Raw genomic sequence first — 16038 nt, forward strand, 5'->3', positions numbered from 1 at the left:
ACTTGAGGGATATCTTGAGTGATTTCATGAGTGATATTCTGAATACCACTGGGTGGGTCATTAAGTGTAGATTAGTTGCTAAAGCTTTCGTGTCTTGACCTCTTGAGCTTGTGAAGAGTTTTTCTGATAAGATGGCTGTGCTGCATTTAGTTGTGCTCTGGCTTGGCTTCGTGTATAGGGGCGAGCTGTGATTTTGTGCCTTGTGCCCGCCAGATCTGTGTAGGGATTGCAGGGGGGTGCAGCATCCGGGGGTGCCACTATAGTTTGGCTACTGGATGGAGTCTGTAATATGTCTGTGGAGAGGGTCTGGGTTTGGGTCTGGTGTGGTTGATTGGTGATGGCGTTCTGTGTGCCTCTGGTTCTGGTGTCGGTTTTTGTGGGGAGGGCTAATTTCCAGATGTCTGGCAGGCGGGACGTGTCGTCACGCTTGTTCATGTTGTGAGGGTGTTTCTCTATCTCGATGGCTTCCATGATTATTCTCTTGTGGTGATGTTCCATGTTAAAGATCAATTTGGAATCTGCAAAATTAATTTCGTGTCCTGTTTCTTTCATGTGTTGGAAAAGAGAGGAAGTTTTTTCTTCTTTTTTGACGGCATTCTTGTGTTCTGCGATACGTGCATTTATACGTCTGTTTGTTTGTCCAATGTACGTGGCTGGGCAGACTTTGCAGGGTATTTCATAGACCCCTTGGTTTTCCAGCTGGATTTTGTCTTTTGGGTTTCTGAGGATATTGGCTATTTTTTGGTTGGTGCAGAAGGCTGTTTTGATATTGTGTTTATGGAGGATTTTGCTAATTTTGTCTGTAGTGCCCTTGATATAAGGAAGGAGGGCCATGCCATTGTTTTCTTCTGTGTCTTGGTTTTTGGGGGGTGTTTCTTTTTGGATTAGCTTCATAACCTTGTTTTTCTGGTATCCATTGGCGATTAACACATTTGAGAGATTCTGTAACTCAGTTGTCAAGTGGTCTTTGTCAGCCAGGCGTTTGGTTCTGGAGATGAGAGTCTTGGCTACGGAGTTTATTTGTGCAGGGTGGTGGTGTGATTGTGCATGTAAGTAGCGGTTGGTGTGTGTTTTTTTCCGGTAGATAGTGTGTCCTAGGGAGCCATCAGGTTTTTTGTAGATTAGGACGTCAAGAAAGGGGAGTTGGTTGTTGTCTTCTATTTCCATAGTGAATTGTATTTTGGGGTGTAGGCTGTTGAGATGTGTGAGGAAGCTATCTAGTTTTCCTTTCCCGTGTGGCCAAATTACAAAGGTGTCGTCAACATATCTGAGCCAAAGTTTGGGTTTGTGTTCTGACTTGTCTAAAGCATTGGTTTCAAAGTGTTCCATGTACAAATTTGCGATGACCGGTGAGAGGGGTGATCCCATAGGTGCTCCTTCTATCTGTTTGTATCTTTGTCCATTGTGGATGAAGTACGTGTTGGTTAGGCAGTGGTTGGTCAGGTCCAGGATGTATTTGGGGGGATTGTATTTGTTTTGAATGGCTGTCAAGGCTTCATTAATGGGCACTTGAGTGAAGAGAGATACAACATCGAAGCTCACAAGTAGGTCATCGGGATGTAGGTATTGCTTCTTTATTGTTTCTATGAACTGGAAGGAGTCCGATGTGTTCATCACAACAGTGGCGTTGCCTTTGTCTGCTGGGAGAATGATTATGTTGTTGTCTTTCCTCAGGTTGGTGAGTGCTTTCTGTTCTTCTTTGTTCTTCTTCTGACTACCAAGCAAAACTATCAAATCTACTCCAAGACCCTACCTACCAACCTATAAAAACAGATCCCACCACCTATCTGGAAAAAACCACCAAATCCAAAATAAAAGCCTCTCCTATCAGTGAAGAAATCCAGCTAAGAATCATCCCCAGAGAAAAATCATCCAGATGCCCCAAACTCTACGGTCTCCCCAAGATACACAAAGAAGGAACACCACTCAGACCAATAGTCAGCTCCATAGGCTCACCTCTACAAAATCTCGCTAAATTTCTTGCTAAGCAACTTCAGCCCTATGCAGAATCCATCGCTTCACACGTTACTAACTCCTTCCAGTTCATAGAAACAATAAAGAAGCAATACCTACATCCCGATGACCTACTTGTGAGCTTCGATGTTGTATCTCTCTTCACTCAAGTGCCCATTAATGAAGCCTTGACAGCCATTCAAAACAAATACAATCCCCCCAAATACATCCTGGACCTGACCAACCACTGCCTAACCAACACGTACTTCATCCACAATGGACAAAGATACAAACAGATAGAAGGAGCACCTATGGGATCACCCCTCTCACCGGTCATCGCAAATTTGTACATGGAACACTTTGAAACCAATGCTTTAGACAAGTCAGAACACAAACCCAAACTTTGGCTCAGATATGTTGACGACACCTTTGTAATTTGGCCACACGGGAAAGGAAAACTAGATAGCTTCCTCACACATCTCAACAGCCTACACCCCAAAATACAATTCACTATGGAAATAGAAGACAACAACCAACTCCCCTTTCTTGACGTCCTAATCTACAAAAAACCTGATGGCTCCCTAGGACACACTATCTACCGGAAAAAAACACACACCAACCGCTACTTACATGCACAATCACACCACCACCCTGCACAAATAAACTCCGTAGCCAAGACTCTCATCTCCAGAACCAAACGCCTGGCTGACAAAGACCACTTGACAACTGAGTTACAGAATCTCTCAAATGTGTTAATCGCCAATGGATACCAGAAAATCAAGGTTATGAAGCTAATCCAAAAAGAAACACCCCCCAAAAACCAAGACACAGAAGAAAACAATGGCATGGCCCTCCTTCCTTATATCAAGGGCACTACAGACAAAATTAGCAAAATCCTCCATAAACACAATATCAAAACAGCCTTCTGCACCAACCAAAAAATAGCCAATATCCTCAGAAACCCAAAAGACAAAATCCAGCTGGAAAACCAAGGGGTCTATGAAATACCCTGCAAAGTCTGCCCAGCCACGTACATTGGACAAACAAACAGACGTATAAATGCACGTATCGCAGAACACAAGAATGCCGTCAAAAAAGAAGAAAAAACTTCCTCTCTTTTCCAACACATGAAAGAAACAGGACACGAAATTAATTTTGCAGATTCCAAATTGATCTTTAACATGGAACATCACCACAAGAGAATAATCATGGAAGCCATCGAGATAGAGAAACACCCTCACAACATGAACAAGCGTGACGACACGTCCCGCCTGCCAGACATCTGGAAATTAGCCCTCCCCACAAAAACCGACACCAGAACCAGAGGCACACAGAACGCCATCACCAATCAACCACACCAGACCCAAACCCAGACCCTCTCCACAGACATATTACAGACTCCATCCAGTAGCCAAACTATAGTGGCACCCCCGGATGCTGCACCCCCCTGCAATCCCTACACAGATCTGGCGGGCACAAGGCACAAAATCACAGCTCGCCCCTATACACGAAGCCAAGCCAGAGCACAACTAAATGCAGCACAGCCATCTTCTCAGAAAAACTCTTCACAAGCTCAAGAGGTCAAGACACGAAAGCTTTAGCAACTAATCTACACTTAATGACCCACCCAGTGGTATTCAGAATATCACTCATGAAATCACTCAAGATATCCCTCAAGTAATTAAGGAACAAAAGAAGAAAAGGCACACTAATCTAGGAACTTCCTCTCTGCCCAGAACGTTGGAGGCTATACACCACACCCCTCAACAGTATTTATAGGAACTCAAACACCAGATTCTGCTCTGTTCCAGTAACAAGAAGCCGAAAGCACCAGCCTGAAGATGACGAGTGAGACCTCGTCGAAACGTCGCCCAGACACCCCGACTCTTACACGGGAAGACACCCGAAGACACCAAAACCTGCATATATATATATATATATATATTGGAATTGCTCTAAATGAGAGTTCTCCAACATGGTGTGCCTTCCAGCTATAGCTCAGAACTATATTTCCCATCATCCCTGACTATCAGCCATGGAAGGCATTAGGTTGGGGAAAGCTGTTCTAGACCTGAGGATGGCCAGCTCATTTTAAAACGGTATAGTGGATTTGAAATATCCCGGCAAGCACCCTTTAAAGTTGCCTTTAAAAAAACATGAACATTAATTGTAATGGATCATTTTAAGTAATTTGGACGCGGGTGGCGCAGTGATCTAAACCATTGAGCCTAGGGCTTGCTGATCAGAAGGCTGGAGGTTCGAATCCCTGCGACGGGGTGAGCTCCCGTTGCTCGATCACAACCACTGGATGGTCTCCCCCCGTATCCAGAAACATTTGCACACTGTGCATGGAACACACAGTTCCCAGCTATCAACTACTGTGCCCCATCAGTGCACAATGGGGCTTTCTGCCCCTCCGCATGCATGCATCCTATGCACTCCCCAGTTCTGCTCCAGACCACTGGGAGGGGGGGACCCTAAAAGACATTTAGCAGGTGTGTGGGGATAATTATATTAATAATTTGTTATTACTTATATGCCGCCCATCCAGGGCGGGATTTAGGTTTGATGAGGTCCTAAGATACTGAAGGTAATGGGGCCCTTTATATGTCCAGCTGTCCTTTGTCTACAACAAATTGTCACTGTTTTTTGTGTTGAATATATGCTATGTGGTAATTTATGGACGTAACAGGTATCTAAAGCCGTTTGCACATAACAAATTTTATCAAATTTGTTTGTTTTTTATCTTATATTTTGGAAATGTACATCCAGGTTTTTTTCCCTTTAATTTTTTTGGGGAGGGGGCAAGAGAGAGGGGCCCTAAGCTATAGCTTGTTTAGCTTATAATGTAAATCCGGAACTGCGCCCATCTGACTGGGTTACCCCAGCCACTCTGGGAGGCTTCCAACAAATTAGAACACAATACGACATCAAACATTAAAAACTTCCCTAAACAGGGCTGCCTTCAGACGTCTTCTAAAAGTCAGATAGTTGTTTATTTCCTTGACATCTGGTGGGAGGGCGTTCCACAGGGCGGGCGCCACTACCAAGAAGGCCCTCTGCCTGGTTCCCTGAAACCTCTCAGTGAGGGAACTGCCAGAAGGCCCTCGGAGCTGGACCTCAGTGTAAAATCTGAGAGGGAGAGAACGTTCCCTTTGACACAGAGAAATTCTTGCACTGACAGACCGCTGGCCGTAGCTCTACTCATGCTCATCTCAACAGACATTAAAAAAAAGCCTCCTGCCTAATCACAAAGGAATGGAGCATGTGTAGACAAGCTACATTTCCTTCTAAGCTAAGGAGGGACGGGAGGAGGTGCTTTTACCATTTGATAAGTTTGACTGTGTTGACAATATTCCAGCCGTTTTGGCAGAGGTTCTTCTGGAACTGCCTCAGGACATCTGCAGCTCTGGTTCCACTGGTTAAGCGAACTTCCAGGGAATCCTTTAGGAACGGGGAAGCCTGGACTTTCACTATTTTGGATGGCTGGAAGATGAAGGAGGGAGCATTAGGCGGGTGGGGAGAGGGAGGAGGAAACTGAAGAGGTAAGAAAATCCAAAGCATGTGCACAAAAGATGAAGACATAATCAAACACTGTTTGAAAATGCTTGTTGTCCTCCAAGTAAAATGGTTATGTATGCACTTCTCCAAAAGCAGGCAAAAGGCAGAATGGATGCAAAGCAATAAAGATTAAATTTGATTCCGTCACACTGAGTGAGAAGCAGTAGTATTGGACTAGCGTTAATAAAGTAAGCACGAGTGCCCCCTGGTGTTTACACAAGGCAAAGTGTTTGTTTCAAGCAGAAAATTTCACCATCAGCCAGTTGACCATGCAAATAATTTCTCTCTCTCCATTGAGCAAATCTCATATGCAGCAATTAAAAAAAACAAAAACCTGCATGCCAGGCATCTCAGAGTTTGGTTGCCTCCAAGAACCAAAAGGTCCACACAAAACAGATTTCTGGGGAATCATTTGATTTAAAAAGGCAAACAAGAAATATCAGATGTGCCCAGGTCACTTCCAGATAACCTGTTTACTGGACTGTCATCCTGATTTTTTTGCACAAGGTTTGCAAGGTGGTTATAAACGTATGTTGGCTGTTCACTGAGCATTCATTTCAATTTAGTCTGCAGGGAGGTTATACAATGTTGTCTCAAGCAATTCTGGGTTTCTTAAGGCACTATGCCATACCAGGATGCCAGTCCCTTTTTAATTGCACAACGTGAATCTGTAAGAACATGGTTGGCTCCCACCTACAAAACCTAGAAGTGCCCTCAGACTAGAAGAGTTTCTTTTTTAAAAAAAGTACAGATCTAAGAGGCATCAAACCACAGGATCCCCTGCTCTGATGCTCAACCTATCCTACAACTGCTGCTGTTGCCTCTCTGAGAACCACCACTCACTTGGGGCCTATCGACTCAGCCAACGGCCAAACATGGTAGTGGCCCACTAATTCCTTGGAAGTTCTATCTGTAGCTCTCCCAACTTATTCTGCTAAATCACTCACACTTGCAAATCCAATCTAATTCTGAGTCAACATGGGAAAACTTATCCTACAGTCTGCATGCGCCAAAAGACAATTGCAAGTGGGCCTGGCTGGCCACAGTTCCATCTTCTAATGCAGCCTTCAGCCATCTGGAATCCTCCAGATGTTTTGGACTACAACTCCCAGCTCCCATCAGCTCCAGCCAGCATGGCTGTGGAGGCAGCAATATTTCTGGATAGGAGTTTCTGGAAACTGCAAGGGAGAGAGTGCTCTTTTGACTGGGTCTTGTTTGAGCCCCTACAGGGATCAAAGCGGCCACCGAGAGAACAGGATGCTAGACTTCACGGGCCAGATTCAGCAAGCTCTTCTTAAGTTCTTATGGAATTGTAGGCCTAGATACCTAGAGGACACCAGCCTGGTGAAGGATGCTCTTAACGCGTCAACAATGCATTAACAATGCAGTGGGCAATGGGGATTTCACTCACTTCGCCATGGTTTTTCTCTGTCTTCTCCTTGTCCAGATTAATCTTCCTTAACAGGTTTTTGATCCTCCTGTCACAGAACTGGTACCTCCTGCTGCTGCTCTCGTTCAGTTTTCTCACTTGAGAAACCAAGAAAGATGCAACCTAAGAGGGAATGCAAAAAATGAAAGAGGTGTGAGGCTGTTGCCATTCTGAAAGTATCTCCTGAAGAGAGGAGAAACAGAAGGTATGTAGAGAGGGGTAGATGGGAGGGAAACCTTTCTAGCACAGCAGGCCAAACCTTCTTTTTAGGATCTTTTATTCCAAAACTCTGTACCTACAGCTATGTTCTACCTCCATTGCCAGAAGCAGCACATCTCTGAATAACAGCTGCTCTGAATAACACAAAGAGTGTTGTTACAATTAGAGCTGGGTGATATCTTGTTTTCAACACTGTGGTATATCAACAGCCAAATTCCACAATATTCCAATCTATCGCGATGTCTGGAATGTATCTTGGCTGCTTCTTTCTCCCCATCTTAGGGGACGAAGCTGAGATACATCACCAAGCCCAAGTTCCCATACCTCTCCAACTTGCACGAGCCAGGGAGTGGGGTGGGGGGCTTCCTCAAAGGCGTAGGCAGACAGGAAGACGGAGGCCAAGAAGGAAGAAATTATTTTCGTTGTCAAAAATAAGCTGCATTCAGAATGGAGGGGGAGGGAAGTCAATTTGTCTGCAGGCAATTTGAGCTGGGAATGGCTCTCCGGCCACCGCGATGTACTGCCAGCTCAAAAACCAGTATCATGATCTGATACTGTTTCAGACAATTTTCCCAGCTCTAGTTACAATCAGGTCCTGCTTCTGGGCTTCCCATAGGCATCTGGTTGGCTACTGTAAGATCAGGATAGCTGGACGAGCGGAAAACAATAATAAATTGACAATGCCGGACATTGCGGCCAACAGCATCAAAAATATTGAAAATATTACCCATCTAACAGAGCTCCAAGAATTTTGGATGAACGATAACCTCATTGAGTGTTGGAACGACTTGGATGAGCTGAAAGGAGCCAAGAACTTGGAAACAGTCTACCTGGAGCGAAACCCACTGCAAAAAGATCCCCAGTACTGACGCAAAATCATGCTGGCCCTTCCATCTGTCTGGCAGATTGATGCCACCTTTGTCCAGTTCTGAACCCTCTCCAGTCCCTTACCTTCTTCCTTCCTTCCTTCCTTCCTTCCTTCCTTCCTCCCTCCCTCCCTCCCTCCCTCCCTCCCTCCCTCCCTCCCTCTCAGAGTGTCACAGATGGGATTTTCATCCATACTGCATCCTCTGTCTTCAGCCCTCTGACACTTAAAGAGCAAATGGCTAACCAAGAGCACTGATAACAGACCTTGCGTATAAGGCACACACTTTTTGTTTTTTGATTATTATTATTATAGCTGGACGAGATGGGCCACTGGCCTCACCCAAGAGGCTCTTATGTTCTATGTAGCTGCCATTTTAAATACCAAAATGTTATTTAAAAAATCAATATAGAGTTTTATCAATGGAAATTCAAGGATGACTCGAAAAATATGGCCCCAACTTACAGTCCAGAGTAAATCCTGATAATGGATCATCATCCGCACCACGTCCGCCGCACCCTCGGCCAGCTGTTTCTCCTTCCCTTCCGGGATCTTGTTCGGCAGACCCTTGTGCATGAAGAGATTTGGAGCAATGACTGTAGAAACGTTCCAAAGATTCATCTTGTTTTTCCGCTCCCTGGTAACCACCAGCCTCAGAAACTCCAGCAAAGCCTGAAAAAGGGGAGGAAAATTATTTTCCGTTATCAAACATCAGCTGTAGGCAGCAGGGAGAGAAGTCAAATTGTCTCTGGGTTCTGAGATGATGAATATGAGAGAATGCTTGCAGACAATGTATTTCCAACATTGTGAGGTAAGAATGTTGTCCGTACAGCAATACCACAGTTCTAAAAGGATGAGTTTGTATATCATTTTGCACTCTGCAGTCAGGGCACTACGATGCCCAGGAGGTGGCGATATTACCTTCAGGGTGTTTCGGTTGGGTTCTGGCAAAATCAGTATAAGCAGATTGAGAGCCTGCAGCCTCTGTTTCAGATCTGGGATATCTATAATGGAAGGAACAATTGACATCCAAAATTACTGGGAAGAAGAAAATACTGGCCTAGAAGCTCTGCCTCTTTAAAATTGCATTTTATAGACAGTCAAACCACGGTTGTAGAACATAATCCATTCCGGAAGACCATTCGACTTCTGAAACATTCGACAACAATGGAGCGGCTTCTGATTGGTTGCAAGAGCTTCCTGAACCCAGGCAGAAGCCGCGTCGGACGTTCTGGTTCCGAAAAACGTTCGGAAACCAAAACACTTACTTCCAGGTTTTTGGCGTTTGGGAGCCAAAACGTTCCAAAATGGAGGCATTCGGGAACTGAGGTTTGACTATACCAGTAGAAGACTGTTTTACATATCAGGGCCACACTATTTCATACTCACTCTTTGCCTCTCGTACGCAGTAACTAGCATGTAATACCTAGGCAGTTTCTTAAGTAGCGTGCATGGCTTAGCATGAGATGAAGACAACTCCCATAGCCTTAGAAATGTGGATTACTCCAACAGTTAATGCACACAGACAACACTATGCACCTTTAAGAGGATGGCATACCTGCCGTTGTTCCTATTCAATCACCTGAAAATACCCACCCCTTACTGTGTGGAAGGACAACCTGTTGCTGTTGGGCTACAACTACAGTCATCCTTGGGGTGATGGGAGTTGACCATCTGGCAACATCTTGAGGGCAACAGGTTCCCATTCCTGGCTCACAGCCATCCGTCAGTGACACTTGTATCACACTCTCCCCCCCCCCAAGAAGCTCTGGAAAATTTAGGCTTAGCTTTACAGAGCATGACTTTGCCCAAGGTTTCTTGAGTGAGAGCTTTACGGCTGAGTAAGAAACAGTGGCGTAGCGTGGGTTCTCAGCACCCGGGGCAAGGCAAATAATTTGCGCCCCCTAACCCGTGGATTTTAGCACTCGAGTCTCTTCCACGCCCCCCCCAGATGTTGCGCCAGGTGCGGCAGCCCCCCCCCTGCACCCCCACGCTACGCCACTGCTCCCACCACAAGTCTTCAGGACAGCCTTCCGAAGGCTGGCGGTGGGGCGGAGAGACCTCCTCCCGCCGCCAGGCTTCGGAGCAGCCTTCCGAAGCCTGGCAGCGGGAGGAGGTCTCTCTGCCCCACCGCCAGGCTTCGGAGGAGGTCCGAGGACAGTGGGGAAGACGCGCTGCGCTTCCCCGCTGTCCCGGAGATTTCCCTATGGACTTTTGTCTTGCGAAGGGCTGGCCAAACGCGCCCCCCCCCCCAATGTTGCGCCCGGTGCGGCCGGCATCCCTGGCACCCCCCACGCTACGCCACTGGTAAGAAATTGACCTTGGTTATCTGACGTCCAACAACGTATCTGCTATACAATCAGTGGCGTAGCGTGGGGGGTGCAAGGGGGGCAGGCCGCACCGGGCGCAACATCTGGGGGGGGCGCTTGCTGCCTCCGGAGTCGCCGAAGAGCCTCGGGCGCAGGCTGTAGCAGAGCCACATGTCTCGCGGAACCGACGAGCTGTGCGCGCGTCCGGGCTGAAGGCGCCCAGCAGGCAGCCCCTCCTCACAGCCCCGCCTCCGCCGCTGCTGCTGCAGCTGCTGGGCCGTTGCATTTTCCTCGCCTCTCTGCCCCACTCCTCCTCCGGGCAAGCGGCGTCGTTTGGGCGGCAGCGCCAGCGGCAACTCGCAGGTTAGGGGTTAGGGGGGGGCACAAATTACGTGCCTTGCCCCGGGTTAGGGGGCGCAAATTACTTGCGTTGCCCCGGGTGCTGACAACTCACGCTACGCCGCTGTATACAATGGCCACCTAATACACTCAACAAGGAAGAAGACAGAAATCAGTGCTTAAGGTGGCAGGGCCTGATCTCTTTGGCCAAGGCCTAACTCACTTTGCACAGCTGCAAAGGCAGGTAAGTATTCTGCCGTCAGCAGAGGGGTGGGCAGTTCCCGGATGAACCTCTTCAGCAAGCCAGAGACATCATTCTGATGGACCTCATCCCACTGGAAGAAACCAGTATAGAACTCACTTTCTAGCTTTTGTTCCAGGCTCTGGGGAGGAAAGGGAAAGAGGGGAAAGTCACATACTGAAGGTAGAAAGATTTGGAAAAAGTAAACATGAGAAGGGGTGGGGAGAAATGACTGCAATGTTTCAACAGAATAGCAATAAAAAGCAGATATGAATATTAATAATAAACCAGAGTTTGGGGTGCAGGCTAAGGGAAGAAGTGGGATTTCTTTCACTGGTGACAAAGTACTGCATTTTTAAGAACTGGGAAGACTGAGATGTCCCAGCAGGGGAAACATTTCCATGAGGAAAGTCACCTAGGATTCCAGTGTAACATGCAAGTAAAACCTATGATTTATTGCACCTTTGGGGGCGGAGAATCCACCACTGTAATTAAGACAGACCATGATATGTTTCATGCCAGCCTTCCACAAACTGCTGCCCTTCAAATGTAATGAACTTCATATCCCATCATCCCTGACTATTGGCCACGCTGGTGGGGGCTGATGGGAGCTGTAGTTCAAAAATCCAGCAGGCTTGTAGGAAGGTTACGCTATGGGCTTGGAGTTCAGCAAAAGAAGACTATTTCTGTTTGCAGACCTTCTGGTCTGACCAGAAATACAGGCTATCACATTTTTAAAGAAGTTATTCACAGTGAAACTTCCACAAGCAACGGCAAGCACAGGAAGACATACTGAACCTTTCGCTTCCATCAACGCACGACACCATGTGGGTAGTTTTCAAATATCTACCCCCAGGGAACACTTTCCACACCAACCTGTCGGATGACGAATCTCTTGAGACTCCTGCATACTACGGAAGGTTCCAGAGCATGACTTTCAACACCACACTTTGCTCAGGCACTGTGGGGTTTTCTCCGTTGACTAACCTCACGTGAACTGAGTGTCTGCTTGAAAGCAGTGGTGGGTTGACCTATGTGACCTACTTCTTCTTCGGTCTGCCAGTCCACTTTACAATTACAAAGGGATAAAGGGCACCCTCGGGATCTCGGAACTAATATGTGTCAAGTGATTCCCATTATGCACACTTGGACATGAAAAGAAGGGCAGCCACCGCAATGCTTGTTTTGGGGCATGAAGACCTAACTGCATCAGACCTCTATCCACCATCAACCTTTGCCCATGATTACCCAGGTGGTTGAGTTGCCTTCCAGCTGTGAGGATGAGCAGGTTAAGCTGTAGGTCTCTGCCCTTTAAGTAGAGGCACAATCACCTTGCTAGTCCAAGGTTGTTGTTTTTTTACAGGAATCTCAGCAACCAGAAGGTGTTAGGTTGTTCACAATAAATTAGTAATCCAGAGGTAGGCCATGGTATCCTTTTTTTATCCACCTTAGTCTGGATCATACCCAGCACTCTCCTCTGTCTGTATATCACAGGGGAATGTAGATACTGTAGCTGTAGATCATGGGTAGGCAAACTAAGGCCCAGGGGCTGGATCCGGCCCAATCACCTTCTAAATCCAGCTCACTGATGGTCCCGGAATCAGCGTGTTTTTACATAAGTAGAATGTATCCTTTTATTTAAAATGCATGTCTGGGTTATTTGTGGGGCATAGGAATTCGTTCATTTTCCCCCCTCCAAAATATAGTCCAGCCCCCCACAAGGTCTGAGGGACAGTGGACTGGCCCCCTGCTGAAAAAGTTTGCTGACCCCTGCTGTAGATCAAAATCTATGCGGGAAGTGTGACCTTCTCATGAGGAACACCTAAGTTTCCAAGGAACTGCAGGACATTTCATAGGATATTAATTTGACCATTGAATTCTACCTTAATGCGGCTCTGTGATCCTGAAACTCTTAGGATTCCTTCCGTGTCCAGACCTTTTTTTTCTAAACACGACAGCAACTATAAAAGAAGACAGCAAAACATCATCACCAAAAGACAACAAGGAACTTGCAATGAAGCTCAAAGCAAAGAATAGACAATGATTTTTTTGTGGGGGGGGGGAACCAGGAGAAAAACAAATGAAGTTGTGAAATAAACTTACTGCTTGCAGAATCAATGGAACCCTGGTATTTGGGAAGAGCTTTTCGTCATTTTCTAACAAAGTGCCAAGTGAAACCCCAAAAAGCTTGCGCTCTGCAATGGAAGACACTGTGTTATAAGCGTTAAAAAAAATACTTCATCTATAAATAAATAAATATTTCTGTTTCCTCAAATAATAAGCAAGGGCACACAGCCATCCACAGAAATCCAGGAAGTGACATCACAAAGGGCCAATTATCACGATACCTGCTACATTCACACAATACTGTTATAATCAAAATACTAGCATATATCCCCAACCCCATCAGGTTTGCCCTTATCAAGGAAAATTTAGCAAGAATTAGGTAGGGTTTTTGTTTTTTACAAGAAAACAAAATGCTGTTGCCAATGACCCATCTGCAATACCCCAAAATACTAAGCACCCGTGTAGAACTGCCCAAAGTGCAATTAGCCAATGCTAGTCCACACTAGTCTCTCTACCTTTTTCTTACAGGGATAGCAGGGGAACCCGTGCCGATTCAGTTCAAGGCACACATGTCTCAGATCAGGCATGGAGAAGCCATGGTGGTGCTCCAGGCATTATTGGACTTCACCTGTCCAGCTAGCATGGCCAATGATCAGGGATGCGGGGAACGGGAGTTCGACAATACCTGCAAGACCCACATCCTTGCCGTACACCAAATCTGCTGAATAAAACATCTGCAAGCTCTCCCAAAAGGAGACCGCTTGCAGATAAGCCCTTTTACTCAGATAGCTGAGAACTACCAATGGTTTTCCTTCCCTAATTTTAGTCAGTGACAAGAACCACAAGATGTCAAATTCATGCTAAGAAGCAGTAGGAAAACAGGTACCTGCAGCCTTCCGCTTTACTGCTTTGTTTCTCTTCAGCTCCAAGCCAACGACGTCGCAGAGAGCAGTTAGCTCAATGAGTGCCAGCGTGGGAATCTTTTTCATATCCTGCAGAGATAAGTCTCCGATCCTGGTCACTCCCAGTCTTCCCTTGGGAATCTTAAATTTCTAAAGCAAGAAGGACAGGGGGATGGAGATTGGAGTGACATATGAGAGTCAATGCAAATTATTATGTCGCTATTATTGGTGATTATTATCATAATTGTCAAATCACAACCACAGGAATCTGCTAGGATATAGCAAAGTCTTGCACTTACAGGTAAACAACTCTCATCCTTTATCCTCCTGGATTCCCTTGGGAAAGATCCTTTGAGCAGGATGGCCGCCTGCTCAGAATAAGCAATTTCTGTGCTGAATAGCTCCTCTCTTGAAGAGCCTCTCAGTGGCGATGGGAAGTCCTGGGTTTCCGTTGGATCTGCTAAGGAGGGAGGGATGCAAAGTTGCATTCAAGATTTGCAACACAAGATAGACCTGAACTTAAATGCATAATTATAGCAGACACCTGAAGTGCATGGCCGCCTTCACATTTAGACTGAGCACTGACCACATTCTGGTCCATTTGAAGAGCTTATACCAGCCTACTCTAACCTGGAGAATTTCAGATGTTTTGGACTACAACTCCCATCAGCACAGCCATGCTTAATGGGACTGACAGGAGTTGTAGTTCAAAAACATCTGGAATGTGTCATATTGCGGAAGGCAGGCTTATGCTAAGATATAAAGCTGAGCACGCAAGGCAACTGAGAAGTTAAAAATCACCTGAGTTTATATCCTGAAATACAACTAATCCATTGCTAGTAAAAATCAAGTCTTTTTACCCAAATAGGCAATTTTTTGTAAGTGAAAAAGCTACAACTAGGTATTTTGATTTGCAAATCTAGCTGCTTTTGAAATGATGTTACAATGCAGGCTATTCCCATGTTTTAGGTCTGGTCTGATCAATCAAGGCAGCTTGATGAGTTTCACTTTTTAACCTGCTTTGGGTCACTTTTACTTGCAAACTGACATCACAATTCCCACAAAATTTCCATTAAATTCCATTAAAATTCCATATCCCACACTCCTATTTCTATAATATATCAAAGGTTCACATGGAGCTTCACCTATCCTAAGTACGTTGAATGAATGAATCATTGCCCTCTGTGACAATGGGAAAGCAAGAATTAACTAAACTTGCCTTGCAAAATGCTGTATAACATTAAGCCTACCTACTCCTGTTCCTGTATATGCCTACTCAAAATTAAGCCCCATTCAGTTCAATGGGACATTCAGTTCAATGGGACATTATTCCCTGCATGTACGGGACTGCAGTTTTGTTTTCTTTAAATCATTACAAGTTCCTTTGCATACTCACTGTATGGTTAAGGAAGGAAGACCTATGCAGCTTTTAGTCTCACATTGGAATCCTAGACTTTTAATCATTTTTAAATGATCTATTCCCTTCTCTCTACCCATGACAATACAACTACTGTCTTACTTTTCTGGATGTTGTTTGACGATGAAGACTTGTGGTGTGATCTGTCCATTTCCAAATTTGTCTCTGGCTCAGTCTCCTACATGCAGAACAAAGAACATAAATGAAGCCACATTCCATGAAATCTATGAACAGAATACCAGGTGTACTATACCCTAGACACGGGGAACATACAGCAAAACAGAAATGTGGGAAGTTGCCTTATTACAAGTCTGACAAAACCAGTCCACCCAGATCAGTGCTGTCTAAACTGAATTGGTAGCTTGTCTGATTTGGAGACCCCAGAGACTGAACCTGGGAGCTTCTACACTCAAAACACTTCCTCTACCAACACAGCTACAGCCCTTCCTCCCAAAATAAAGAAGGATGCCTCACTGGTTACGGAGAAGAGGAAGCTGGGAATAAAAGGAACTTGTTGTCCAGAATAAGTATTAGAATCTTGACATGCTCCAAACTCTCACTGCTGATCAGTGGCATAATCCCATGAAGAATAAGCTATCGTTGGTAGGTATATGCACGTAAGTACAGCTTTTTAATGCAGAACTTCTACCAGCTTTTTGAGTAAAACTCAAAATGAATAGGCAACTGCAACACATGAAGAATGAATCCCCTTTCTTGAGCACATCCACGTATGGGA

At 45.5% G+C, this 16038-nt stretch overlaps 1 protein-coding gene across 2 annotated transcripts in view; it reads right to left on the reverse strand.

Annotated features, from left to right (window-relative positions):
* ARHGAP40 (Rho GTPase activating protein 40) overlaps window positions 1-16038 on the reverse strand; it is a 40851-nt gene that overhangs the window by 4625 nt on the left and 20188 nt on the right. Inside the window, exons 4-13 of one of the 2 annotated variants that reach the window (XM_082226036.1) lie at window positions 15405-15480; window positions 14185-14342; window positions 13870-14035; window positions 13020-13111; window positions 12800-12877; window positions 10899-11058; window positions 8949-9031; window positions 8493-8699; window positions 6926-7066; window positions 5279-5439 (exon numbers count right to left, since the gene is read on the reverse strand). In XM_082226036.1, the coding sequence (XP_082082162.1) occupies window positions 5279-5439; window positions 6926-7066; window positions 8493-8699; window positions 8949-9031; window positions 10899-11058; window positions 12800-12877; window positions 13020-13111; window positions 13870-14035; window positions 14185-14342; window positions 15405-15480 (1322 nt within the window). Of the gene's footprint in view, window positions 1-5278; window positions 5440-6925; window positions 7067-8492; window positions 8700-8948; window positions 9032-10898; window positions 11059-12799; window positions 12878-13019; window positions 13112-13869; window positions 14036-14184; window positions 14346-15404; window positions 15481-16038 lie in introns of both variants that reach the window. The other variant, XM_082226035.1, reaches the window with a different exon arrangement.

The sequence above is a fragment of the Podarcis vaucheri genome, assembly GCF_965113315.1.
Source record: "Podarcis vaucheri genome assembly, chromosome: 6".
In the NCBI taxonomy this organism is placed as follows: Eukaryota; Metazoa; Chordata; class Lepidosauria; order Squamata; family Lacertidae; genus Podarcis; species Podarcis vaucheri.